This window comes from Balaenoptera musculus, chromosome 4 (assembly GCF_009873245.2).
Source record: "Balaenoptera musculus isolate JJ_BM4_2016_0621 chromosome 4, mBalMus1.pri.v3, whole genome shotgun sequence".
In the NCBI taxonomy this organism is placed as follows: Eukaryota; Metazoa; Chordata; class Mammalia; order Artiodactyla; family Balaenopteridae; genus Balaenoptera; species Balaenoptera musculus.
This window is the reverse complement of record NC_045788.1, coordinates 143,768,808-143,796,099: the sequence shown is the minus strand read 5'-3', so window position 1 is coordinate 143,796,099 and position 27,292 is coordinate 143,768,808. Positions and strand designations below refer to the sequence as shown.

At 58.9% G+C, this 27,292-nt stretch overlaps 1 protein-coding gene across 1 annotated transcript; it reads left to right on the top strand.

The window, feature by feature from the left end:
• The first annotated feature begins 11,407 nt into the window (after positions 1–11,407).
• On the top strand, positions 11,408–23,506 carry POFUT2 (protein O-fucosyltransferase 2). The gene is made up of 9 exons (XM_036851580.1): positions 11,408–11,706; positions 13,053–13,303; positions 15,258–15,402; positions 15,991–16,101; positions 18,507–18,573; positions 20,281–20,406; positions 20,694–20,874; positions 21,027–21,150; positions 22,326–23,506. Exons 1-9 carry the CDS (start codon positions 11,576–11,578, stop codon positions 22,477–22,479), a joined length of 1,290 nt encoding a protein of 429 aa, XP_036707475.1. The 5' UTR covers positions 11,408–11,575; the 3' UTR covers positions 22,480–23,506.
• Positions 23,507–27,292: the final 3,786 nt, after the last annotated feature.

The window sequence follows — 27,292 nt, the reverse complement described above, 5'->3', positions numbered from 1 at the left end:
TACCAGTGATAATAAAACTAAATACTAAACTAAGATAAACATAAAACCAGAAAAAAATTAGATGCAGAAAGCAAACCCCAAGTCTACAGTTGTTCCCAAAGTCCACTGCCTGAATTTTGGGATGATTCGTTGTCTATTCAGGTATTCCACAGACGCTGGGTACATCAAGATGATTGTGGAGATTTAATACACTGCTCCTGAGGCTGCTGGGAGAGATTTCCCTTTCTCTTCTGTGTTCGCACAGCTCCCGGGGTTCAGCTTTGGATTTGGACCCGCCTCTGCGTGTAGGTTGCCTGAGGGCGTCTGTTCTTCGCTCACACAGGACGGGGTTAAAGGAGCAGCTGCTTCGGGGGCTCTGGCTCACTCAGGCGGGGGGAGGGAGCGGTACGGAGGAGGCGGGGCGAGCCTGCGGTGGCAGAGGCGTCGTGACGTTGCAGCAGCGTGAGGCGCGCAGTGCGTTCTCCCGGGGAAGTTGTCCCCGGATCACGGGAGCCTGGCCATGGCGGGCTGCACCGGCTCCCGGGAGGGGCGGTGTGGAGAGTGACCTGGGCTCACACACGGGCTTCTTGGTGGCGGCAGCAGCAGCCTTAGCGTTTCCTACCAGTCTCTGGGGTCCGCGCTGATGGCCGCGGCTCGCGCGCGTCTCTGGAGCTCGTTTAGGCGGCGCTCTGAATCCCCTGTCCTCGCGCACCAGGAGACAAAGAGGTAAGAAAAAGTCTCTTGCCTCTTCGGCAGCTGCAGACCTTTTCCCGGACTCCCTCCCAGCTAGCTGTGGCGCACTAGCCCCTCAGGCTGTGTTCACGCCGCCAACCCCAGTCCTCTCCCTGCGATCCGACCGCAGCCCGAGCCTCAGCTCCCAGCCCCGCCCGCCCCGGCGGGGGAGCAGACAAGCCTCTTGGGCTGGTGAGTGCTGCTCGGCACCGAGCCTCTGTGCGGGAATCTCTCCGCTTTGCCCTCCGCACCCCTGTGGCTGTGCTCTCCTCCGTGGCTCCGAAGCTTCCCCCCTCCACCACCCGCAGTCTCTGCCCGCGAAGGGGCTCCTAGTGTGTGGACACCTTTCCTCCTTCACGGCTCCCTCCCACTGGGGCAGGTCCCGTCCCTATTCTTCTGTCTCTGTTATTTCTTTTTTCTTTTGCCCTACCCAGGTGCGTGGGGAGTTTCTTGCCTTTTGGGAGGTCTGAGGTCTTCTGCCAGCGTTCAGTGGGTGTTCTGCAGGGGTTGTTCCACATGTAGATGTAGTTCTGATATTTCTGTGGGGAGGAAGGTGATCTCCGCATCTTACTCCTCCGCCATCTTGAAGGTCTCGGGAGGCTGAGCTTTAAAACGTCGGCATCTCCAAGCAAATATTTTAACTGCTAAGTGCAGGCGGCACGGCCAGGATTATTAGAATTCACGTCGAAACCCCAAATTCCCACCCCTCCCCCACCGTCCGTCTTCCATCCCCTTCCCCCCAACCCCCCAAGACACATCCGTCCCTTCCCCTTGGCGACACCAATGCCTTGGATGGGCCTTGGTTGCGTCCACAAGGCAGGACGGGAAGCACCAGGCACCCACTGGGTTCACGGTGCCGGCACTGCTTGGCTGCGGCTTCTCCCGCAGGTCCCAGCCGGGGGGGTCACGGCCCCTGGGCTCTGGGCTGACACTGACTCGAGAGCATCCGCAGCAGCACCAGGCAGCACCCACGGCAGGTCCCGGCTGAGCTAAAGGCTGCTCGGGGCCAGCCGGGCCCAGAGGAGGGTAGAGAGAGCCTGTCCCCAGCCTCGGGCAGATGGGGACCTGGGCGCCCTCTGACCCACCACAGGGCTCGAGCCCCAGCCCCAGCCCCATGCTGGAACCTGCTGGTGGGCCTCCCTCGGGGGAAGTAAGGCACCAGACAGGGAGGGAGGGCCCTGCAGGAGGGGCTGATGGATGGACGGATGGGGCCTCGGGGGGTCTGTTCTGGGGGGACAGGGGCAAGCTAGATGCCTGGGGGTGAATCCGGGCAGAGGAGATTCCCAGGACGCTGACCGCCCTCAGCTGCAGGCACAGCTCCTGCTAGCTTTCAAAGGAATTTTCCGGACATTCTCATGAGCTAGGCTTTCCCAGTTTCGTGAGATGAAGATAGAAAGTTGTGGTTTGCTGTAAGTCGTCTGGTTAGACAATGGAAATTCCACCCCTGTGGTCTCTGGTGGGATAATTCTCAAATGTCTCCAGGGGTTCAGATGGACCAGCTAGCTCTGGGAAATTCTCCCAGACCCAGACTCTCATCATTCTGGGGGGTTTGGTGGTCCCAGGAAGCTCAGTGGGGTGGTGACGGTGTGAGTATAAATGCTGGACCCACACCTCCCAGGAGTCCAGGCCCAGACCTCTGTCTCCAAAAACTTCTTCTGTTCAGGAGCCTGGTGCTTACTTTACACTTTTCTGTATCTGTAAAACCAGGCGGCTTCTAAAGGCCACCGAATTCTGGCATCTCCGCCTCCTGTACGTCTGGCTCCCAGGGGTTCCATGGGGCCTCTCTACTCAGTGCTCACCCCATCCTTCTAGAAGTGTGTTCTGCCAGCTTACGTGGCTGAGCTGTGAGTGCCCCCACGGGGAGAGGAGAGAGACACGGAGAGATGGAGAGAGAGGAAGAAAGAGAGAAAGTGAGGCGGGGTTGGGGGAGAAGACGGGAACGGGGGAAGGGGAGGGAGACGGGGAGGCAGACACACAGAGGCCTGGGAGCATCAGAGGGGCCCCCAGACTTCGTTCCTCTCTCCCACTCTGCCTGTTTGCTCTAGACCCCAGGACATTCTTCTCTTTTTTTAAAATTGAAGTAGAGTTGATTTACAATATTGTGTTAGTTTCAGGTGTACAGCAAAGTGATTCAGTTATGTGTACATATATATATATTTTTTCCAGATTATTTTCCATTATAGGTTATTACATGATATTGAATATTGTTCCCTGTGTTATATAGTAAATCCTTGTTGTTATATATAGTAGTGTGTATCTGTTAATCCCAAGCTCCTAATTTATCCCTCCCCCCACGCTTTGGTAACCATAAATTTGTTTTCTGTCTGTGAGTCTCTTTCTGTTTTGTATATAGATTCATTTGTATCATTTGTATTTGTCTTTCTCTTTCTGACTTACTTCACTTAGTATGATATTGATAACTTCTAGGTCCATCCATGTTGCTGCAAATGGCATTATTTCATTCTTTTTTATGGCTGAGTAGTATTCCATTGTATATATGTACCACATCTTCTTTATCCATTCATCTGTTGATGGACATTTAGGTTGTTTCCATGTCTTGGCTACTGTGAATAGTGCTGCTATGAACATAGGGGTGCATGTATCTTTCTGAATTAGAGTTTTGTCTGGATATATAGCCAGGAGTGGGATTGCTGGACCATACGGTAGCTCTATTTTTAGTTTTTTAAGGAAGCTCCATACTGTTTTTCCACAGTGGCTTGCCAAGTTAACACTCCCACCAACACTGTAGGAGTGTTCCCTTCTCTCCAGCATTTATCATTTGTAGACTTTTAAATGATGGCCATTCTGAAATGTGTGAGGTAGTACCTCACTGTGATTCTGGTTTGCATTTCTCTAATGATTAGCAATGTTGAGCATCTTTCCATGTTCCTGTTGGCCATTTGTATGTCTTCTTTGGAGAAATGTCTGTTTAGATCTTCTAATTGATATTGAGTTGTAGGAGTTGTTTGTATATTTTGAAAATTAACCCCTTGTCAGTCACATCGTTTGCGAATATTTTCTCCCATTCTCTAGGCTGTCCTTTTGTTTTGTTGAGGGTTTCCTTTGCTGTGCAAAAGCTTTTAAGTTTGATTAGGCAGGACATTCTTCCTTAACCTCGAGTCCCTGGGAGTTCAGGTCTGTCTTTGCAGCCAAGAGGCCTCACCAACACATGGAGGCTCAAAGAGCCATTGCCTGTGAACACCAGCCCCGCCAGGCATTTGACAAGCCTTTAGCACGTGTTGGCTTTAATTACTGTATTCTAATATTTGATATTTGGTACAAATTCTATTTGATTGTGAAGTCGCCCCAGCACCCTGTGTCTCCCGGTCCTGTCTGGGGCTCTGGCTCTAAGCCCCTTTGGAGATATTGGCCCAGATGTGACTCTCTGTTCCAGAAGGTTCCCACAGACAAGGACTGCGATAAGAGCCTGGCCTGCTTTCTCCAGCTCTGGCTCTGCTCCGGCGGCTCCTGCCAGAAGCACGCCATCTTCCCCAAAGGAAACAGCTCAGGCCAAATGGTCTGCAGACCTGCCTCACCCCAGGCACTGACCACAGCTAACTGCATGCTCACACTGCCATCTCTTTCATCTTCTGAGACCTTGTTTGTATCACGGTTTTGCAGGGTGTTAACATCACTCAGTTACCCAGATGCTGCCCAGATTTTGAACTGGTTTTGGTAGACATAACCTGTTATATCCTTCTTAAAAGCACCATTCTCAGCACATTTCCATCAATTAACAAAATTCAGAGAAGGGAACTTTTCAAGTAATTTTAGACAGGTTATTATTAAAAACACATCTGTGTCATCTTTTTAAAATGTTCAGTAACTTCATGTTGACAATTTTTTTCCTCTGTGCCATTGGACACATTCTCTGCTGGATGTATAAGCTAAACTCTGGAATAAAGGTAACTTGGATAAATGTTGAAAACCAAAGCGACTCGGTAATTATAGCAATTTTCCTTTCAAGTTCTGCTGGGCGGAACAGGCATTAATGTGAGAGCACCCACAGAGCCCACTGGCTGCAGTTCACAATCAACCACTGTCCCTGTTACCAAATCTCACTCAGGAGACCTCGGGGGTGACAGGGGGCCACACCTGGGACACACAAACTATCCCCAGAATGAAGGGAGAAAGGAGAAAAGAGAATGGGGGATTTAAAAACTATGAAACTATCATGTTCCAGTTTGTAGTGATAAATTTTAAAATCTAGACTAAGTGAATAATTTTCTTGGAAAATATAAAGCACAAAATTGACTCAAGTAGAAACAGGAGATCTGGTCATTCCAATGGTGGGGGGGGCACAGAAAAAAAAAAGTAGCCACAATTTTATGCTTAAAAAGGCACCAGGCACAGGCAATTTTATGTGTTTCCAAAACCTTTAAGGTATAATCTCTCTGCAAAGGAGGGACAGAATTTAGGAATGTAAGCGCTGGAGACCAGCTGCCGAGTTCTAATTCCATCTCCACCTCCTACCAGCAAGGTGACCTTGGGATGGCCACTGGAACACTCTGTGCCTCAGTTTCCCCATCTGTCAAATGGACGTGAAAATAGTGCCTAATTCATAGGGTTGACCTGAAGGTTATTAACTCATGTAAAATATATAGAAATGCCCCTATTGCAGAGTAAGAGCTCAATACAGATGAATTGTTATGAAGAGTTAACATTATTCCGAGGCACAGAAAAGACAAAAGCATCACAGTTTATTCTATGTAGCTAGTCAAAACCCTGAAAAACTAATGGTGGGGATCACACACACACAGACACACACATGTCAATAGGGACACATGATTTATAAAGGGACAGTATTACTCTAAATGAAAGCATCGACAGAATCCAACACAATCCAATACAGGAGCAAGTAAAGCTTATCTCAGGATTGCAAGGATAAGTCGACATTATAAAATCTGTTAGTTCAATTTGCTACATTAAGAGATGAAAAAGAAGAAAATCCTCCATCATCTCAAAAGAAAGTCAGTCCCCCCAAAAGCATTTGGTACCAGTTAACATTCTTTATCCAATTTCAAGCATACACAACTGCAAGATCTTCAGGAAGCCAAGAATGGGAGGAAAATTCCTCGGCCTCTAACAAACATTGTGCTTAATACATTAGAACAGGGGTCAGAAAACTTCTATAAAGTGTCAGATAGCAAACATTTTAGGTTTAGGGGGCCACATGGTCACTGTCCCAACTATGTGACATCACTGTTACAGCACAAAGCATTAGACAATATGCAAATGAGTGCAAGTGGCTCTGTGCCAATAAAACTTTATTGAGAAAGAGAAACTACCAACCGTGGGCTGGGTTTGGCCTTTTGGCCACAGTTTACAGACCCGTGCATTAGAGCCATTCACGTTACAGTCAGAAACAAAAGAAAGATACTCGATTTCATGTTAGAGTCCTAGTGAATATAATAATACCAGAATATATATGTGAAGTACAAATACTAGAAAGGCAGAGATAAAAATATAATTATTTGCATAATGATATGACTATTTGTCTAGAAAGTCCAAAACAATCAACTGGCAAACCATCAGAATCAAAAGTGGCCAATTTTAAGGTTAACTTACAAAAACAATAGCATTTATTAAAACGGCAGTATATAATTATAACCTTTCATGAGAAAAAGGGTCCCATTTGTAATAGCAACAAAACCCAGGAATAAACCAAGAAATGAGCAATTCTGACTTAAAAGAAAACTAGAAACATTACTGAAGTTCTAAACAAGCCGCCAGACAGACCCCTTCCTGAGCAGGGCTCCCTGTCACACCAATGTCAGTTTTCTAAATTGTGCCCACACACTCAGTGTGATCCCAATAAAACTACCAACAGGGTTGGTTTGAAACAGCTAATTCTAAACTTCACATGGAAGAGAAAATGTGCAAGGTCCATTGAGACTTATTTTTAAAAGGACATGAGAAGGAACGTGCTGTAAAAACCATCGTAATTCACACTCTGTCATTGTGCAGAAATTGACACATTGGTCAGCATTGAAAGACCAGAGACTGAACCACGTTTGTGAGAAGTTAGCTCACGATGAAGGTAGCGGCTCACGTCGGTGAAGAAAGGATACCTTTTTCAGTGAATGATGATAGACAATTGTCGGTGCGTCTGAAAAAAGAAAATTATAAACCCCAGCAGCACACAGGGCCCAAGCCGAAGGTGCCCTTCCTCACAGCCCCCGGCAGCTTCTCTACTTCTTGCTCAAGCTCGGAACCTAAGGCGAGCCTGGACCTCCAGCACCTGTAGAGACAAGGCTGAGCAGGGGTGGGGACACGACCTGATGGAGAAGGGAGATTGATGGGGGGACACGGGGACGCAATGGGGGGTTACCATGACACCAGACAGCGACAGCCACTCCATCTGGGGTGAGGAGGGAACAGAGGGAAGGAATGGGGACCACAGTGGGGGTCACCTGGGGGGTCTGGGGGGGATTGTGTCTCAGCTGCAATGATTAGGCCGGGGGGTCTCGGGACAAAGGCCCCTCCACCCCCTGTCCAAGTTCTCAAGGGCTGGTCTAAAAGCCACCCCCCAAAGTCCACCCTCTGAGTTTCTGGAACTCAGCTGGAAGAATGTGCAATCCAGGCCAGACTGAAAGCACAAGCCAAACAGGGCAGGGGTCACGTGGAGCTGTCACCCCATGCTCTGCGGTAGGGCCTCCTCAAAAATCCGCAGAAGTCCCTGTTCTGCCTCATTCCAAGGAGGAGCCCCAGGCCCCCCTCTCGGCTCTGCCTGTGCTTCCGTTGACACAATCATCTGAGAGAACCCCGCCCTCCCAACATAAATAAGCAGCCCGTTTGATAAAACAAATTACGCACTTTTTGACATTTGCTGGTGTTTTTATCCCAGAAAGGCTGTAGGACAAATTCTCACGGTCCCCAGTCCCCCACGACCTGGTAGCCCTCTGCTTGGGGGAGACACGGTTTCCCACCACTGCAGCCCACCTCCCAGCTGGGCTGGAAGGGAGGCTCCCATGGAGACACAGATGTTTTCGGGGTCCTGCCCCCCAGCAGAAAACCCACTCCTGAGGACTGGACAGGGATCCGGCATCCGGAGCCAGAACTGGGGACCCAGAACGTGACTAAATAACTTTCTGAGTCACCTGTGTTGGGGGTGACCAATTTTTGTTTCCATGAACTGACACAGCGCAGCCTCTGTTTAGGGGGGACATGAAGGCTGACTTTCACGCTGGGTCTAGCTTCCCCCGACTGCACCCCAAGAAGGAGAGGCCCTTCCATCCCACGGAAAGGCCAGGTGGGGAACCCGGCCCAGCCGGGGGGCTTCTGAGGCTGCAGCATCACCCCCAGGCGCAGCAGCCCTGCAGAGCGGCCAGCGGGACAGCACCTCGTCACGCTCTCACTGTGGACCCCCGGGAAGCCCCGGGGCACCCTTCCTGCACGTGCTGTGAGCCGCCACCCTGGTGGGCAGGCCCCTCCGTGGGCAGGCCACCCAGGGATGCTGGGCCCACGTGCTGACCACAGGAACCCACACGCCCCCAGGAAACCCCCGGCAGCCTCACAACCTGGTCACTTGGTGGCCTGGGTCACGCGGGCACCTCGGCTGTCCCACTAGGGAGGTCCTGGCAGGCGACCCCCAGGTGCTCCTGTTAAGAAATGCTTCTGGCACATGGCTTATGGCCACAGAGCCCAACCCAGAAGTTCCCTGCCCAGAAGTGACTCCGACAGCAGTCAGCTCCCCTGTGCCCGTCCAGGGACAAACGCCAGGACTTTGTTTCCAGGAATCGTGATGAGCAAGGGGGGCAGGATTCCACACCAAGTCCTGAAGCTCTTGTGGCCAAGAAGTTCGTAACACGTGGATCTGGTAACTCACTCTGTGCCCTGGAAAGCGTCAGTGAGAAATGTGTGTATTGGGGTGTCTGCGACCCCAGGAGAGCTGCTCCTCGGGATCCCGGGACCCTCCACCAACCCTCAGGCTTCTCAGGGGCTGGGCCCAAACGTCCAGTCTCCCTCCGCGGGTGGAGGCTGCCCGTGTCCCGTGGTCCAGGTTCACTTTACTGCAACCTTGACATGTTCTCATCACTGGCTGCCCATCCTGCTCCCCGGCGCCTGGCCCCGCCCTGTTCTCACTGACCCTCGGCGCCCCTACCCCATGCAGGGCCAGGCAGCCCTGAGGCTGCCCTTCCCCTGTCACCTTCTGCCCCCACTCCTGGGCTGCCCCCAGGTGGGCTGGGGGTGTTTGTGAATGTGGTCAAACTGCGGACACGACTAGACAAAGCTGGGGGGCGGTGCAGGGCACTGGGCTCCCCCCAAAGCACCATCTGCCCCCGTCTCTGAAAAGGGACCTCCCCCCACCGTGGCCGTCTGCTCCGAGCAGTGTCCCCAGCTCTGGGCAGGGACTCGCCCTGGAATCTGGTTTCCAGAAGAATCTCTCCAACCCCCTTTGGAGATTCCCAGTTCGGAGTTGCTCTTGTGTCTTCCCCACCAGTGCCGGGACCCAGGGTGCCCAGGACTGACCCTTCTGAGACCTGGGGAAACGAGGCCCTGGGGCCCAGCAGGGGTCGAAGCACCGGCTTGAACAGGTGTGGCCCCAGAACTCACAGGACACACCTACCTGGACCCCACGCCAAGGGCCTTCCTTCTCCCACCTCAGGTGTGGATCCTGGGCTCCTCTTTGCGGTCCGCTGGACTGGGCCGTGGGGCCTGGAGTAGCTCTTGGGTGCGCTGGGCAGGGAAGACTTGGGCCAGATGGACTCACCTGGGCTCCCCTGCTGGGCCCAGCTCCAGACCCGGCTCCTTCCTCTGTGTCTGGAGGCTCCCACGAGCCCAGGGCGGGGCCCTTCCTCTAACTGCCTCCACGCCCTCCGATGGCCTTGGGGAAGGGCTCTCTTGCCCTCTTGTGGCCAAGCCGCTGTGGGCGGACAGGCTGCCGGTGGAAGGCTGCACGCCCCTGGGGAGGAGCGAGAGGGAGCCCGTTCTCAGCGGTGAGGGGCTCGGAAACTTGACACCCAGTTAACAAACCTGAACCGCTGGAAAGAGTATGGCGCAGGGGGAAGGAGGAACCTACTTTCAATTATTTGTATAAAGATTTCTTTTTTTCTCTTAAAGACTCATAAGACCTCTCCTGGGTCATTCGTGGTAAAGACCATAATCCAGGGATCAACCAGGAGATACAGGAGGAGAGAGGAGGGGAGAGAAGGAGAGGGGAGGGGAGGGGGGAGGGGAGGGGAGGGGGCCCATGGAGAGGAGGCGCCACTCCCTCAGATAACGAACTGGGCAGTGGATGCCTGGAACCGGGAGCCCCAAGGCACCCCGCGGGGCTCTCCTGTCCCCAGGACTCTTTCACCGGGGGTGTTTCCAGAAGAAACAATGGTGCACGGGCCAAAGAGGGCACCTAGACCTCCGTGAATGAACAGCGGGGCAGTCACCATGCTGGCCCCAGGGTCTGCAGCAGGGCCAGGACCTGCACTGGAGATCACAGGTCTTCCGGCAGCTCCATCCCAGCTGGAGCTCCAGCTCCCAACGTCTAGTGGGAGGGGCGGGGGCTGCCCTGGTCTTGTGGCCCTTGCTGGGGAGCGTTGATCTTTGGTTGCCGGGTGTTTTGTGACTCTCTCTAAAACTTGCTTTGGCTTCAGTTTGGGTCCAGAGCAACAGAAAAAGTGCATCCTTCATCCCTTTGCATTCAAATCTTTTCAAAAGAACAAATATTTGCCCACAAAAATACCTGTTGCTCTTCCGACGTGGCCCAAATGCCCAGCAGTGTGGGCAGTGCACTCCTGGGCAGCGATGGAGGAGAGGGGCCAGCTGCCATTGGCCACGTGTGGCCTGGTGTGGCTGCAGCGCTCTGGGCACCCGGCGAGGAGGGCCGGGCAGGGAATCCCACCTTGCAGGGCTCTGTGCTCTCAGGGGTGAGGGAAAGGCTCTCCCTTTCCCGGGGGGTTGCATACAGGCCACCCATCCTGGAGAGAACGTGTAGGTCTGTAAGGGGGTAACTTCAGTCTTGTCCAAGGGAGGAATGCGGGTTTTGTTTGTGTCCCTGGAGAGGGGAACTCAGGGGGCTGGGGGGTTGCACACTGGAGGCTTCTGGACTTCCCAGAGCCCCCGTGGTGGTCTTTCCCGGGCCAGGGGGCTGTAGGGGCCTTGGGGCCAGGCCTGGTCTGTGGCGAGGGAGCAGGTGTGAAAGCTGGTTTCGGTCTGCATAGGGCCCCCCAGGGCCCCCATCAGAGAGTGAAGCCCTGACAGGCAAGGTGGCTGCACTGGCTGGAGTCGCTGGGAACCATCCGTCGGGCGGGCCTGCCGGATCTGCGGCTCAGGTACCCCACCTGGCCAGCCGTGCGGGCCTGGGGTCAGTCCTCTGGCTTGCCCTCCCGCAGCCCGCACGCTGACCCTGTGCGCGTCCGGCGCGAGGGGGAAGCAGCGGAACCCAGGCGGAAGGCCGCGCGGCCCGCAGGTCAGGACGTCTGCGCCCCACGCCGCGTGGCCCCGCCCTCGGCGCCAGCCCCGCCCCGGCCTGTACCCAGCGCGGCCCGCAGGTGAGGACTTCCGCGCTTCTGAACGCGTGGCCCCGCCCCCGACCCGCCCCCAGGCGCCAGCCCCGCCCCAGCCTGTACCCAGCGCGGCCCGCGGGAGGAGACGTCCGCGCGGCCCCGCCCCCGTCTCGGCCCCGCCCACACCCCGGCCCAGTCCACCCGTCCATCAGTCCCGCCCCCGCCCCTCGGCCCGGCCCCTCTTCGGCCCCCAGCAGCTCAGCCCGTTCTGCCGCAGGAACTTCCCGACTCCGGATCAAGCAGGACTCATGCCCTAGGTGGGCCCCGTGGCGTTGCCGTGGTACAGGCGAAGCTCTCCACGAGGGCGGGCTGCACTTCCGGGGCGGGGCACGGCCACCGGAAGTGCGTGGCCGCCCGGGGCCATGGCGGCGCTCGGCGTCTTCTGCCTGCTACTCGGGGCGGTATCCTGGCCGCCGGCCTCGGCCTCGGGCGAGGAGTTCTGGCCCGGCCAGTCGGCAGCCGACATCTTGTCGGGGGCGGCGTCCCGCAGACGGTAAACGTCCTCGGCTGGGCCGGTGGGCAGGGACCCGGCGAACCGGGAGGCGGGGCTCGGAGGGCCGGGAAACGGAGCGGTGGAGCCTCGGTCTCCCCTCGCCTCTCGGGACCCCTGGCCTGGGGCCGCGAGCCCCCCGGAAGGGCAGGCTGCAGGTCCGCGTTAGGGGGCAGGCCGGGGGCCCCTGTCACATGATGCGGGCCCTCCCTGGAGTTCGAGGAGCCCCCGAATCAGATGTTCGAATGGGGTGGTTCTTAAGAAAGCCCAGCTTTGTTTACCTGCAGAATATCCGTCCCATCCAGGTGTTGGTTGTTTCATAGATAAGTCTCAGGAATAAGAGACAAACGTCAGTGCCATTCAGCAGTTACTGAGGGCTTGACCGAAAACAGACTGCTGGGTGCGGGACGTCAGGATGGTAGATGGGCCTCTTCCTGGCAGGCTTGGGGGATTGGAGGCTCACGCCAGGGATCACAGCATGGCCTCGTTTGTAGTAACGGAGATGCAGAGAAGGGAGCTGTGAGGACATAGCAGAAGCTGAGGTCTCCTGCCTGCGGCTTGTGTAGAGAAGTCTTGCTTTACATAGGGCAGCCGTTCTCAAAGTGTGTCCAGGGATCCCAGAGGTGCCAGGCCGTTTTCTTAGAAAGGCCAGGATATCATCTGCCTTTTGCACACACTCTCTCGAGAGTTTACTGTGGAGTTTTTCCAGAGACCACCTGGCCTGTGATACCATAACACAGGGAATGAAGAAGCAGACAGGAGAATCCAGCAATCACCAGACCAAAAAGAGATTTGCAAAAATTAAAAACAGTGCCGCTCTTGTCCCTCATGATTTTTGTCTTGAAAAATATACTTATTTTTCATTTGGAAATTTGGAAATGCTAATGATAAAGGTAGTATGTTTATTTTTGTTATTTTTAAGGGAATTCATAAATACTTTCTAAAGTTCTTGCTCTAAATTCTAAATCAGGAATTATCGATAGATTTAATCCACATAAACAGTAGCCTTTGGGGTCCTCGGTAATCATTAAGAGTGTGCGGGGGTCTGTAGACCAAGAAGTTTGAGAACCCCTGGAGGGTGAGTGCTCAGATTCTGGCTGCGAGACTCTGCTGGTCTCAGCTGTGAATTATTGCTGGTGGTTAAACAGGTGCTGAGATGTCTTCTGCTCCTACTTGCGGGCTCTTTAAGTGGCTGGTCCCCTAGAAACGGGTGGGCCGCTGCCTCCACGTTACAGACCAGAAGCTACTGACCGTGCCTGGAGTCAGGCGCTAGGCCGTGGACGTGGGGTGTTGGGTTTTCTGTGCAGAGCCCTGGCCCTGAAGAACCGCTTTCCTGCCCTCCCTGCCAGGTATCTTCTGTACGACGTCAACCCCCCGGAGGGCTTCAACCTCCGCAGGGACGTCTACATCCGAGTCGCCTCCCTCCTGAAGACTCTGCTGAAGACTGAGGAGTGGGTGCTGGTGCTGCCCCCCTGGGGCCGTCTCTACCACTGGAAGAGCCCCGACATTCACCAGGTCCGGATTCCCTGGTCCGACTTTTTTGACCTTCCAAGTCTCAGTAGAAACATCCCCGTCATTGAGTATGAGCAGTTCATTGCAGGTGAGGCGGGCAGCGGTCCTGTAACTGGGGCCGGGTGGGCGTTGGTCTGGGCGTGAACGTCAGGCCAGGCCCGAGACCTCGGCCAGCTGGGCTGTCTCCCCTTGGGCCTTTGCTCCGCCTAGGGGCCCTGCTTCCATTTCCCCCACTACCAGCGATTTTGACCTTTCCATAGTTTTTCTAGGGAAATAGATCTGAAGCATGTGAGCTATGTGTCCCCTCGCCTCTGAAAACCCCGGCCGCCTGGTGAGCTGGAGCTGTGATGGGGGGGGCAGGACCACAGGCCTCCCCCTATGCAGGCCAGGCTGTTCTTACGTGAAGGAAGACATGTGGCATGTGTGGCGTTGGCTGGGTGCTGGTGGAGACGTGTGACCACACGTCCTGTCTCATTTGGTTCTGGTCAGCCTTCTCATTTTAGTGTTTTTAAGAGGAAAGAGTTGAAGATTTCTTAGAATGAAAGTACTTAGAGCTCACCGTTGCTTTATTGAGAAGACATAAACGGTCAGGGACACCTCTGCCCCGATCCCTGGAGCGGCCCGGAAGAGCGAGTCACAGATCCCGAGTGGCGGTCTTAGCGCTTCTGTGCGAGGGCCTGGCGGCCTGAGCGTCGCTGCTCCCGCCGAGGCCGGGCCCACACGTCCTCCTTGTCAGGTTCTGTTCTCACCGTACTGCAGACCCTGCCCCGCGGGGACGTTCTCCGTGTGGGGCTCCGCTGTGGCTGCAGGGCCACCGGGCGACCTGCTGCCGTCTGCGCTCCGGCTGGGGAGCAGCCTTCCTGACCCGACTCAGCCCAGGAAGCAGGCTTGGCCTCGTCTGCGCGGGCCCTGGCGCCCAGGGGACCGGCCCCTGACCTGCCAGCACGGTGGCGCCTTGGCCACGAGGGGTGCTTAGTGACTGCAGACAGGTGTCGTCCCTGCCGCTCTGCAGGCCGTGTCCCTCGGGCCAGGCAGTGGGGGTGGGGACCGAGTCCCCGGGTGACACTGGCGGTGGCAGACCAGCCTTGACCAGCTCAGGTTTCCCGCTGCAGAGGGGACAGGCATGGGGCGTCACGCCCGGAAGGCCTCCAGGCCGGCGTCTCAGCCCCGGTGTCGCATCCCCCCACCCCGCTGTATGAGGAGCCCCAGAGCCCGGGCCTCGTGCCCAAGCCAGAGAGAGTGGACGAGACACCGGGTCACTCGCTGTGGCTCTCTCGTCAGTGCGCTCCGTCGTCGCACCTGTGAGCACGTCTTCACTTGTCGCCGAGTCGTGGCTGGGAGGCTCCAGGTGTGGGAGAGCAGTGGGTGAGGGGGACACAGGCCCCTGCTCTCCGGGGCCTCCTGTTGGGGGCGGGGGCAGAGCATGAGTAAGTGGCGGGGACCCGCAGCGCTCGCGGCAGTGACCAGAGCCACAGGACAAGAAAGCAGGCAGGGGTGCGGAGTGCTGGGCGGTGGCCGTGGACTGGGAAGGCATCCTTTTCGGGGAGATGCAGATTGAGTGGCGAACTCAAACTGTTCGAGAACGAGCCCCGGAGGGGACGGTCCAGGCGGGTCAGCTATTCAGGCGTCCCGGGGAAGGAGCACCCCCATGGGCTCCAGGCACCACAGGCGGGCAGCTGCAGGAGAGGAGAGGGGCAGGGCGAGGGCAGCCTGCGGCCGTCGTGGGGACTGGCCCCGCCCACGGCGAAGGGGGGGTGTGGCTGGAAAGAGACGGGGGGCCCAGGCAAGGCCGGATGCTGTAAGAGGTCGGGGCGCTGAGCGGCCCAGAGGAGCTGCTGGCTCCTGGACAGCCCCCCCCAGGCAGCCCTCCCGTCCCCTGAGGGACCCCCATGTCCCGAGGTCACTTGTTCCATCATCTCTGCTTTTGTGAGCTTCCTCCAGTCCTGTTTGGGAAGGTGGTGGCGTTAAATACAGTGGAACTTCTCTGTATCGCCGCAGTGTGTGCTGTGGTCACCGTTCCTGTCGGTCCTTGTCTCCTGCAGAGTCTGGTGGGCCCTTCATTGACCAGGTCTATGTCCTGCAAGGTTATGCAGAGGGCTGGAAGGAGGGAGCCTGGGAGGAGAAGATTGACAGCCGGCCCTGCATCGAGCCGCCCCTTTACTCGCAGGACAAGCACGAGTATTACAGGTACCACCGCGTTCGGGGACTCAGGCTGGTTTAGAAATACCTGGCTGAGACACACTTACCTTTTCCCGTGCTGTTTAATGCACTTGAACGTGGTCGTGGTGGTGTTGTCACCCCAGACTGAGCTGTCATCAGAAGAGCTGCCTGTGGACGTGCTGCTGTGTCCTCCCCAACCCGCCCAAAGCACCCCCCGCACGGGGGACCAGAGTAATCCGGTTCTAGACCTGGAGCAGCTCAGAAGCTGCTGCGAGCACAGCTGCTTTCAGGACAGTTACCGTCAGAACCGGCCCTGGCCCGTCAGCGTTCGTTCCGCCGGGCTCCCTCCGGGCCGCCCCTGCTTTCCTGTGATCGTACCGTCAGATTCCTGAAGAGAGCTTCCGTGGTCTCATCAGATCAGATGAAATTTGTGGTTTCTTTAAAGATTTCCACAAGGTCACTGCCTGTGATCACGACCAATAAGTTGTGAAAACTTACTGGTGAAGTAAGAGAACCAGCTGAGTTTATCCAGATCAGGCCGTGCGTGTAGACTTTACTTACTGCCCGCGGAAAAAGAAACCACACTAACCAGGTGCCGTGGGTCTTGTTTTCCAGAGGATGGTTTTGGGGTTATGAAGAGACGCGGGGTTTAAACGTTTCCTGTCTGTCTGTTCAGGGATCGGCTTCCATCATCGCCCCTGTGCTTTTGAGAAACACGTCCGCACGGTGAGTGTGTGGTCTCTGGGTGATGGCTGGTGCGAGGGCACGTGTGTGAGCGTGTCTGCGTGTGCCTGTGCTCTGTCCTGCTGGCTGGCCCGCGGGCGTCGCTGGAGGGTCAGACCTCATCCCCTCTCCCACCCCCTCGATCCAGGGGGCCGGCATTTGGGATCCAGGGGAGCCCCCAGGTGGGGCGGCCGCGGCTGTTCTCCTCCCGGTGCTGCTCGGAGCGGCTGTGCTTTTGAGCCTCACCATGGGGGTCTCTGGTCCCACCCCTGGTGGGTGGTGCAGTTGGATTTACACCCGGATCCTGCCCTGGGGTCCTGTCGGAGGTGGTGGGGCGAGCGGGGGCCTGCTGGACGTAGCAGGGCGTGAGGATGGACGTAGGGGCAGGGGGGCGGGCGGTAAGAGGGGGCGGGGATGAGGGCCGTGGGGTCGTGAGGCTGCGGCAGGGGGACGGCCAGGACAAGAGCGGGCCCAGCGGGGCCAGGAGGGTTTTGAAGGGACTACTGAGTGACCGGGGCTGGGGTGGCAGCCCGGAGCTGGCCTTGGAGGTTCCGCATGGGCGAGGAGTGCTCCCTCTCGGGGCCACCCCTGAAATCAGGCTCTCTTGCCGGCCTCCTCGAAGCCTGAGCTGTGAGTGGTCAGAGGAACAGCTCAGGCCTTTCCTGGACACACCGCCCTGGCGGCTGCTCCTGGCCTCGCTTGTTGGGAGTGTGTCTGCGTGACCGGTGCCTCCTGGAAGCAGAAGACTAGCCACGTGGGCCCCGCCCGCCCGCCCTGCCACCAGAGGGTCAGCGGGGAGGGCTGGGGTTCCGGGCGAGCTCCTCAGGAGGGGGCTCGTGCTTGGTTTCTAGGCAGGTGTCCTAGGAGTTCCCTGCAGGTGTGAGTTGCTGGGGACATGGGGACCCTGAGAGGGCTCCTCCTCTTAGCCACCTTCAGTGTCCCTAAGCTGCGCACGCACAGGGCAGGCCTCCTGTGCTCTCCGGGGCCCGGGAAGGTGCAGACTGTCCCAGCACGGCCCCGGTGTGCCAGAACGCCAGGCCAGGTCCCCCCCGGGCCTGTGTCAGCAAAACGCAAGCGGGTCCACGGAGGCAGCAGACGCCTGCTCTGCGCGGTGGGTCCCAGCTCCACGTGAGAGACGAGGTTGCTGAGGGTACCGCTTGCTGGGGCCCCGCGTTACTCGTCTTACAACTGTTCGCATTTCAAAAGCAGATCTGGCTGAAGCTTTGGGCTGTGGGACCGTTTCTTCTGAGTCCCATTTGTGAGTAAGGGGAGCTGAGCCCAGGACAGACTTGTGCCCGGAGGCCCCTCTGTTTAAGAGAGACGCAGGGGGCTTGACAGCGGGGAGATGGCGGCGCTGAGACCCACGAGGCTGGACGGGGGTGGGGGGGACCCCCACCATGCAGAAAACTCAAGATGTGAAAAGCACTGACCAGAGAGAGAAGGTTGATACATTCAGTTACGTTAAAATTAATAAGTCTTGTCCGTCAATAGAGGGCGTTAGCAAGATGGAAAGGCAAACCACAGAGAGGGGGGCTTGTAGCACGTCAGTCACGTCAGTCCGTACAGGGCTGGGTCAGGTACAGGCAGAGCTTCTAAAGGTCAGCCAGGAAAGGGCCGGCGGCCTGGTAGCAAATTCAGCAGCAGACGCTGTCAGGGATGCCGCGGGGGCCACGCTGCTCCTAGACCCCAGGGGAGACGCAGGCCGCCGCCTCGCACTCGTGGCCTGTGTCTGGAGGGTCCTTTCCACGTGTGCTGATTCTTCAGGCTGCTGGATTAGCTCAGGCAGACCACCTTTCCTGCCCCTCGCTTTGCAAGGAGGGAGTTGAGCCTTCCCTGGAGAAGAGGCTGGCTTTTGGCTGGAGAAATACAACCGTGATAAGGACTCTTTCATTAAGGTGGTTTTTAAACATAAGAGTAAATACTGAGTTTTGTTCCTTTGGGGTAGCCATCATTATATGGTTTTGCCCTTTATCCAGTAACGTGATGAGTTAAGCCATAGATGTTCTAATACTGAACCACTTTTGCATTCCTGGTGTGAACTCCATTTGTCACGTGTGTCATCCTTTTAATATATTGCTGGGTTCCGTTTGCTAATTTTATGTTTTGTTTACTTGTGGGTTTTTTTGCGTTGAGAGTCACAAGCGAGCTTGGTAGCTCAGCCAGTTCAGTGGCTGGGACAGGACAGAGTCCGTCAGTGTTTAGAGCCAGTTAGGAATCAGAAGCTGCTGCAGGCAGCTGCCTGTGAGAGGCTCAGCAGAGATTTGCCCAGACGCACCCAGGCGACCCAGCAAGGTTTGACCGTCTCAGACTTCGTCCCTGATTGTTCCCTGGCCCAGGGCCTCCCGCATGACCGTGCTCTCTGGAGCGTGTGAACATGAAAACCTTCTTTTCCTGTTGTTTAAAAATAGGTCCGTGATGTTAGACCGAGCCGAAAACCTCCTTCACGACCACTACGGAGGGAAGGAGTACTGGGACGTGAGTGTTGCGTGGCGAGCATCTCTGTACGTGTGTTTAGTCTTGGAAAACCCAAGGCCCTCAGCAGCTCTTGTTTTCCGCCTTGCTGACTAACCCGACGAGGCGCTTAGCAGGCGTGGGGGAGGGCCCGCCGGTGAGCGTTGCCCCTGCCCAAGGAGGTGCTCCGGGGCGCGGGCTGGGGCGTCCCGGGCCCCGCCTCCTGCACTGCATCGGCTGTCCTTTCCTGCTGACGCACTCAGAACCTGGAATTAGAGCTCCGGCCATGTGTCCTCAGTGTTGCAAGGTGGGGCGTTCTGTGTCCCGAGTCCTTAATAGCGGAGTCGGGCTCTGCTTTGACGGGGAAGCGCTGGCTCTGGGTGCACAGACAGTGACAGTGAGGCGGGTGGGCGAGAGGCTTCTCCCGTCCTCCTAGGGGTGGGGACGGCTTAATCGTCAGGCGTCTGGTTTGGAAAAGAGGCGCAGTTCTGCCGACGGGGGCCGGTGCAACAGTTTGGCAAAAGCGTCAGACATTCCCTGAGAAGAGCCTTTGGCTGCAAGGTGGGGACCCAGGTGAAGTCGGCCTGGCCTGTCGGGGGCTCTGCCGGGCAAAGGAGCCTCCAGGGGCATCAGGGTGGGTGGGCTGCAGGGGACGGGGCCTGCCCCACTCGGCTCCCATGCTCCCCCAGGTCCTGGGACCTGTGCAGACACTGATCTTCGAAGAGGCATTTGTGTATTGTTGAAGTGAAGTAGAAGTTTTTAGGCAAATTACAGCTTTCTTAAATTAGAAATGAGTGCTGAGCTCCCTCAAGGCAGATACTTTGCAGCTGGGTTTCTCCCCACCGCCGCGGGGATTTGTGCCCCCCTCGTCTGGGGCTCCCGGTGGATGTGTCGCTTCTCCCGAGGCCCCTGTGCGGGAACCGGTTTCCCCGGATCTCTGCACCTTGGCACTGCCGACGGTGTGGACGGAGCCCTGTGGCCATGCCCCCCACCCCCGTTTCCACATGGTGGGCATGGTATTTTCTGCCGCAGGGGCTCCCAGGTCTGTTAATTGAGGTGCAGGTTTATCATTTATGGCAGGTAATATTTGAAAAAGAAAAACATGGTATTTGCTGTCAAAAAAATGCAGTTGGTATTCTGTAATCTCCGCACCTAATTCACGATGAAGGGCAGCCCCGCATGTGGCGAGGTCCATCCCTGGACCGCATCCTGTCCTGTCCCTGCAGGGCGTTGGTCAGTAATCAGTCCCTAGATGGACCCCGTCAGGCCCCCCAAGTCCCGCCCAGTCGTCACCAGCCTCAGCCTGTCTGGTCCTTCCTCCACTTGGGGAAGTGGGTGTCATACCCCCTCTGCAGCCCCTGACCCTCAGCTCTCAGGGTCTGCCCTGTCTGGGGGTCGTGGACGCCTCCTGTGGGCGGGCTGGGCAGGCAGAGGCCCCCAGGTGGGACCCTGCTCCCTGGACCCGTGACCTGGGTGCCTCCTGGGCGGGTTTTTGCAGAAGCGCAGAGGTGTCAACACGTGGACACGGTGGTTCTGTGCCTCATGACAGCACTGTGGTCCCCGCCGGCCCTGAAGGGTGGTGACCCCCCTCGGCACCTGCGGGGGGAGGGGTGACAGGCGGGGACCCCGGGGCGGGGGGGGGAGGGGTGACGGGCGGGGACCCCGGTGCGGGGGGTTGGGGTGACGGGCGGGGACCCCGGGGCAGGGGCTCACTGCCCGGTGCACCCGCAGACCCGACGCAGCATGGTGTTCGCCAAGCACCTGCGGGCCGTGGGGGACGAGTTCCGGAGCAGGTACCTCAATTCCACGGACGCGGCCGACAGGATCCCCTTCGAGGAGGACTGGACCAAGATGAAGGTAGCCCCCACCTCTGTAATCTTTGGTGGGGGGCATGCATTTTATCTCTTTAGACACCTGACAACTAATCCCCTCATTCAGGAAAGGGCAGAACGGGGCACCTTGTCTGTCACAGGGCTGCCCGGCCCCACTGCCCCAGTCACCAGAGGCGCTGCTCGTCAGCAGCGAGCCCCCTGTCCTGGTGCAGGTGTAGGGACGTTGGCCAGCAATCCGTCCCTAGAGGGACCCGATCAGGCCCCCCACGTCCCGCCCGATCGTCACCAGCCTGTCGGGTCCTCCTCCACCAGGTCAAGCTGGGCTCTTCGCTGGGGGGCCCATACCTGGGCGTCCACCTGAGGAGGAAGGACTTCATCTGGGGGCACAGGGAGGACGTGCCCAGCCTGGAGGGGGCAGTGAGGAGGATCCGCAGCCTCATGAAGACCCACCAGCTGGACAAGGTGTTCGTGGCCACGGATGCCGCCAGGAAGGGTACATGGTTTCCATCCGTCTGTTTCTCCCACAGTTAATGGGAGGGGGTCGTGTTTCTGTCCTCCTCGTCCCCCTCTCCGTGGTCCTGCAGTGTGAGCGCATGCACACGCATGTCTCCTGCGGCCCCGTCACCTCCCATGATGCACCTGCAGAGCTGGATGGGCTCCGGAGGCTGCTGCCCGAGATGGTGCGGTTCGAACCCACGTGGGAGGAGCTGGAGCTCTACAAGGACGGGGGCGTCGCCATCGTGGACCAGTGGGTCTGCGCACACGCCCGGTGAGCAGCCCCTCCCGCCGCGTACACGCCTAGCCCGTGTCCGAGGCTGAGTCCTCACGTGCAGACCCCCAGCTCGGCCCTCCTTGCCTCACCCGGGGTCTCTCCTCTGTCGCGTCTTGTCTTGGGGGAGGGGCCGTGCCCACTCCGCCCGCCCCTGAGTCCTGGTCCCCAGGTACATCTCGGGCACCCGCGGGGCACCCTGCCCAGTGTCCCGTCCTTGTCATGGGAGGCAAGCTGCCCACAGGGACTTGGGCCCGGGCCTCGGGGGTTCCTCTGGGGCTCATCTGCCCACCGGCGCTGGGAGAGCAGGGCTGGGGTGAGTCGGGCACTTGGAGTGAAGTGGAAAATCAGAACAGAGTAGGTGATTTTCCCTCTCCTTCCAGAATTCTCAGACATGCTGGGTGCAGGGGCGTGTGTGGTCTCCCAGGTAGACGTGTGCCCTGTCCTGTTCCAGGGGACACCTCCTGCAGGCTGAGCAGAGGGGTGAGGGCGGGCTCAGCGCCGAGTAGAGGGGTGAGGGCGGGCTCAGCGCCGAGCAGAGGGGTGAGGGCGGGCTCAGTGCCGAGCAGAGGGGTGAGGGCGGGCTCAGCGCCGAGCAGAGGGGTGAGGGCGGGCTCAGCGCCGAGCAGAGGGGTGAGGGCGGGCTCAGCCCCACCAGGGGTGCAGGGAGTAGCCCCAGCCCAGCCCTGTGCTCTGGGCCCTGCCCCTCGGCCCCGAGGTTCTGCTGGTGGGGGCGGGGGAATGGGGTTCGGGGCTTCACTCTTCCCCGCCCGCCTTGGGCTCAAACCTGGCGGTGACAGGGAGCAGACCTCCGGCACGTGTGTTCCAAGGTGCCGTCCCTGAAGGGGGTTTCTTCCTTCTCCGGCTGCAGCTCCGCCCCTCAGCGGGGAGGCCTGCCTGGCAGGTTGAGCTTGGCCCTGAGCCCCTGCCCCAAGCAGCCGAGGTCTAGCAGTGTCCCGAGCCTGCCCCCGGTGAGGGACCTGTCACCCGAGCCCCTGCGGCTGCCGCAGCCTGGCCTCTGGGCTCCTCCAGCCCAGGCCGCGTGGTGGCGATTGGCCACGGGGAGCCCCGGCTGAGGAGTCTGGGGTGGGGGGCCGGGCGGGCACCTGGGGTCGGGGGTGGGCGTGGCTGGCAGGTTTGCTCCGCAGCCCCGGTGACCTCACATTTCTCAGCAGGTTTTTTATCGGCACTTCGGTCTCCACGTTCTCCTTTCGAATTCACGAGGAGAGAGAAATCCTGGGGTTGGACCCCAAGACGACCTACAACCGGTTCTGTGGGGACGAGGAGAAGGCGTGCGAGCAGCCCACGCACTGGAGGATCGCGTACTGAGCCGGCCCGCGGGCGCCCCACACGCGGGCTCGCAGCTGCCCTTAGGACAGGTGGCGCCGCCGGGGCAGGGACCCCCCGGCTGGGCAGCAGGCTGTCCCCTCTCCGGTCTCAGGCCCGGGAGCCCTGCGGAGCCACGCTGCGTCTGCCCTGCCTTCCCCAGGCCCACCTGTCTGCCGTGACCCGGAGCCACCGCTTCCCCGGGATGCCTCGGAGGTGCCGGCTTGTCCTCGTTGACCTTGGTCAGGAGCGTTCCCCGCGGCGTCGGGCAGGCCTGGCGCCTGGGCTGCTCCTGTCCCGGGCGGCGGCCACAGTGCTGACCCTCTGTGTGCCACAGGGCAGGGCCCTTGGTCCTGCGCTTCTCCCCGTGGGACCGCGTGCCAGCTGGACGGCGGGCGAAGCGCCACATCACGGGGCCGGTCTGAGGCCTTTGGGGGCCTGTGATGCCCTTGCCCCATCTGCCCCCACTGCCTGGGCCAGAGCGTCGGAACATTCCCTGGCGAGTCCCGGTGCTTTGTGTGCTCACGGGGACGGGGCCCCCCCAGTTGTCTGCAGGGTCCATCCAGCTGTCCAGGCTGTCTGGTCTGTGACGGCCACAGCAGTACAAGGGGTGGCCGGATGCTCGTCCTCGATCCCTGCGTGAGGGCAGGGGTGCGGCCGAGAGGAGCAGGGTCACTCCAGCCTCGGAAGGCACCTTGGGGAGCAGCTGCTGCACACGGGGCGGAGGCCGGTCTGCAGAGCCCTGTGCTGGGACTTCAGCACGGCCGCCACGAGGGAGCTACCGTGAGGGCACTGCTGGGGCCCCACCCCATCCCCTCCGACTAGGCGCCCAACTTCCCACGACACCTGGGGTGACTGGCGACGTGGGCGCCGGGAGCCCTGCAGAACCCATGAGTCTGGGCCCCGGCCGTCCCACGTCTCCTTCCTGAGCTCTGGAGAGGCCCTGATCACACGGCGGGGTCCTGCGGTGTCACAGCCGTGCCGGGTGAAACGGTGAGATATTTATTCTTTGTACATCAAGTATTAAAATACGTTTTCTAGAAACGGTGCTTTTTCCCACCCTGTGTTCTCTTTCGGCTGAGCGCTGGTCCAAGCATTTGGACTTGGCCGTTTACCTTCCTTTTTAAGAAAAGCTGTGTTGTCATCTGTGTTTACGGCTGTGAGCATCGTGGAGGCACCAGCCTGGCACCGCCTGCCCCGCCGGCTGTTCATTCTTTGCACGTTGGCCGCCAGGCTTGTTTGGAAAGAGCGCACGGTTTTACAGGTTTGAGAACTGCTGTGGTCTAGGTGCCGAGGGGGCGGCAGTAGAGCCTCCCTGGGGTCTGCGTCCTGCTGGGAAAGACCAGGCAGCGAAACCCCACCCTAGAGGGCAGGGCACGTGGTGGGAAGGCAGGGAGCTCCGGGAGTGGGTGCGGGCCACGCGGCGGAGGGGGCAGGGGTGAGTCTCAAGGGGCAGTGAGGGTGGGGGCCGCTGGGGGTCTGTGGAGAAGCGGGGGACAGCCTGGAAGCCGGGCTCCAGGTGGCGCTGTCAGGGCCACCGGACGCGGGGTGGGTGGTCGGGAGGTGGCGTCTCAGCTGCTGGAAGGACGTGGGGACGGGGCCTGTGGTCTTGGCCACGTGGAAGGGCCGAGGGGGAGGGGCAGCCGGTGGGGACCCTGACCTTGGGCGGGGCTGGAGGAGGAGGGGGCCTCCGGGCATCGCACCCCCGTCCTGACGGAGGAGACGGGAGGAGCCGTGGCCTCGTGGGCCTCCCCGGCCCCAGGCCTGCCCGCGCTCTTGGCTCTGCCGTGTCTGACGGGGCACCGGGCAGGCCGCAGGAGGGCATCGTCAGAGCCTGTCTGGAGCGTGTCGTGCCGTCGTCGGAATTTCAGAAACACATCGAGGGTGAAGGAAGGCGAGCCGGAGGGGGTGGGGTGGGGTCGCTGTCCGCCTCAGCGGGGGCACGCGTGGTGAGTGTCCCCCGAGGGCTCCGGAGGCCCCCCAGGGACGGCAACCGCCCTCTGCAGGCCGGGGGTTCCCGGACGCGGAGCCACCTCCCTACATCTGGGGCCGCCCCACCCTGCGCCCTGATTTCGTGCCCGACTCTGAGGTCACAGGGTCGGCGCTGCACCGGGGCTTATAAATAAACCGCCTGGTCACAGAGGGCATCCCTGCATCGCTGGCCTGGACAGTCCCGCTAGATCAGGGCATCAGGTCCAGGGGACAGCGGGGGAGCCTTGCCACTGTGGCTCCCTGGGGACCCCAGCCGTGCGGGGCCGGTTCCCCTGCACCACGGGCCAGGCTCCGGGCTCCGAGGGGAATTTCTGCGAGGTGGCACCTTTGTCCCCATCCCTGGGCGAGGAGTGAGTGTGTCGTGGGAGATTGTTTTCTTATGACGACCGGTCTGTGCTCTCAGAGCCCAGGGGCCTCCAGAGGCCCCATTTCAGCAGAGAACCTTCCCTGTGAGCTGAAGGAGAACGGAAGCCCCCCTCTGTGGAATGATGACCCTTAATTGTCTTTCACTTCCTGTGGGCAGCAGGCGCTCATCGGCGGGGTCTGTTGTGAGTCCAGCTGTCGGGGGGTTGGGGCGGCGCTCCTCCGCTCGCAGGACCGCCTGGACGGGGACGGGGACGTGGATGGGGGAGGGCAAGCCTGGCTGTCTGACCTTGAGCCAGAAGGACCACGCGGGCCCTGCGTCTCGGCCCGGCCCTCCCAGGACGGAGGGTGGTGCAGTGGACGTGGACAGCCTGCAGCCTGGGGGCCGGGCCTTCCAGCACAAGGCCCTTCACCCACCCAGGCTGGGGGCGCCATCACGACGCAGTCTAGGTTAGGAAAGCGGTCGCAGAACATTCCCAGCTTCACCTGGGGACTGATTCTCTGGGTGGTGGTGGTGCTGTCATCCTGCTTTTCTACTTCACAGAGGGGTCACTGGTGTAAGACCACCCACGTGATCCCGAGGTGCCCTCTGGGCCGCAGGCGGACCCCTCATTCACCCCCTGGGCACTGAGCACCCCCCAACCCCCCGCCCCTGGCCTGGGTGTCCTGATGGAGTCGGGAGAGTGGGCGCTGGGGAGGCCTCTGCTCGAGGGAGGACCAGGGCCTTAGGTGATGGTCGGGGAGCGCGTCCAGCGCACAGGGCCAGCCGGTGCCGGGCCTGGCGGGAGAGCCTCGGAGGAGGGCGGCAGTGCTAGGCCCGGAGTTTGGAGGGGCACCCGCCCAGCTTGTTGGAGAAGCAGGGGCAGGTCCCAGCCCAACGTGGTGGGAGCCCCAAGGTCTCGGAGCCCTGAGGCCATCAGCAAAGGTTCCTGCTGTGGAGTGGGCTTGGGCGGCTGTGTGTGGGTGGGGACAGGAAGGACCCCCCACATGGGCCGGGCCAGGCTGGGTGCCCCGAGACAGACCTTTACAGGTGGAGGGCGAGGGAGACCCAGATGCCAGGGGTGCCTGGTCAGAAGGTGGGGAGGGGCAGATGGGAGATGACCAGGGCTGACGGCCACCCTGAGCTGCTCCAGCCCACAGCCCGCTCTCCTGGAGGGACTTGGGAGCTGTCACACGGTGAGGCGGAGCCTCAGCAAAGCCCCTCCCAGCTCTCCTCTGGACCCCTCAGGCCTGCTCCAGCTGACGTCTGACAAACCCACTCATCACTCATCGTTAACCTTTTAAAAACAAAGGGGAAGTGTCGAACCCGGACGTTTGAACTTTCAGGGATTCGTCTCATCTGTGGAGAAGGTCAGGGAGGCAGGCACGTGGGCAGGAGACAGCGGCTGATGCTCTAAAATTGTTCCCCTGACCTCGAAGGCAGGCGGCAGCTCAACCAAGCAGCGAGGCCCGGCCTGAGATAAATATTCACGTCCCTCCCCGCCTGCCTGTCATCTCTGTGATTAAGCCAGGTCCTTGATCAGTGAGGCGATGACACAGCCAATTAACTCTTGCAACACCGTCACCAGCGCTCAGAGAAACCCAGGACAGTCACATGGTCCTTTCCAACCAAGCAAGGAAGGTAAGGGACTGGAAAATTCAAAGATGTTATTTAAAGACTGACTTCCAAAGGAGATTGGCTCAAGATGGCGGAGTAGAAGGACGTGACCTCACTCCCTCTTGTGAGAGCATCAGAATCACAACTAACTAACTGCTGAACAATCATCAACAGGAAGACACTGGAACTCACCAAAGAAGATACCCCACATCCAAAGACAAAAGAGAAGCCACAATGAGATGGTAGGAGGGGCGCAATCACAATAAAATCAAATCGCATAACTACTGGGTGGGTGACTCACAGACTGGAGAACACTTATACCACAGAAGTCCACCCACTGGAGTGAAGGTTCTGAGACCCAGGTCAGGCTTCCCAACCTGGGGGCCCGGCAACAGGAGGAGGAATTCCTAGAGAATCAGACTTTGAAGGCTAGCAGGATTTGATTGCAGGACTTCGACAGGACTGGGGGAAACAGAGACTCCACTCTTGGAGGGCACACACAAAGTAGTGTGTGCATCAGGACCCAGGGGAAGGAGCAGTGACCCCATAGGAGACTGAACCAGGCCTACCTGCTAATGTTGGAGGGTCTCCTGCAGAAGTGGGGGGTGGCTGTGGCTCACCGTGAGGACAAGGACACTGGCAGCAGAAGTTCTGGAAAGTACTCCTTGGTGTGAGCCATCCCAGAGTCCACCATTAGCCCCACCAAACAGCCCGGGTAGGCTCCAGTATTGGGTCGCCTCAGGCCAAGCAACCAACAGGGAGGGAACCCATTCCCACCCATCAGCAGACAAGCGGATTAAAGTTTTACTGAGCTCTGCCCACCAGAGCAACAGCCAGCTCTACCCACCACCAGTTCCTCCCATC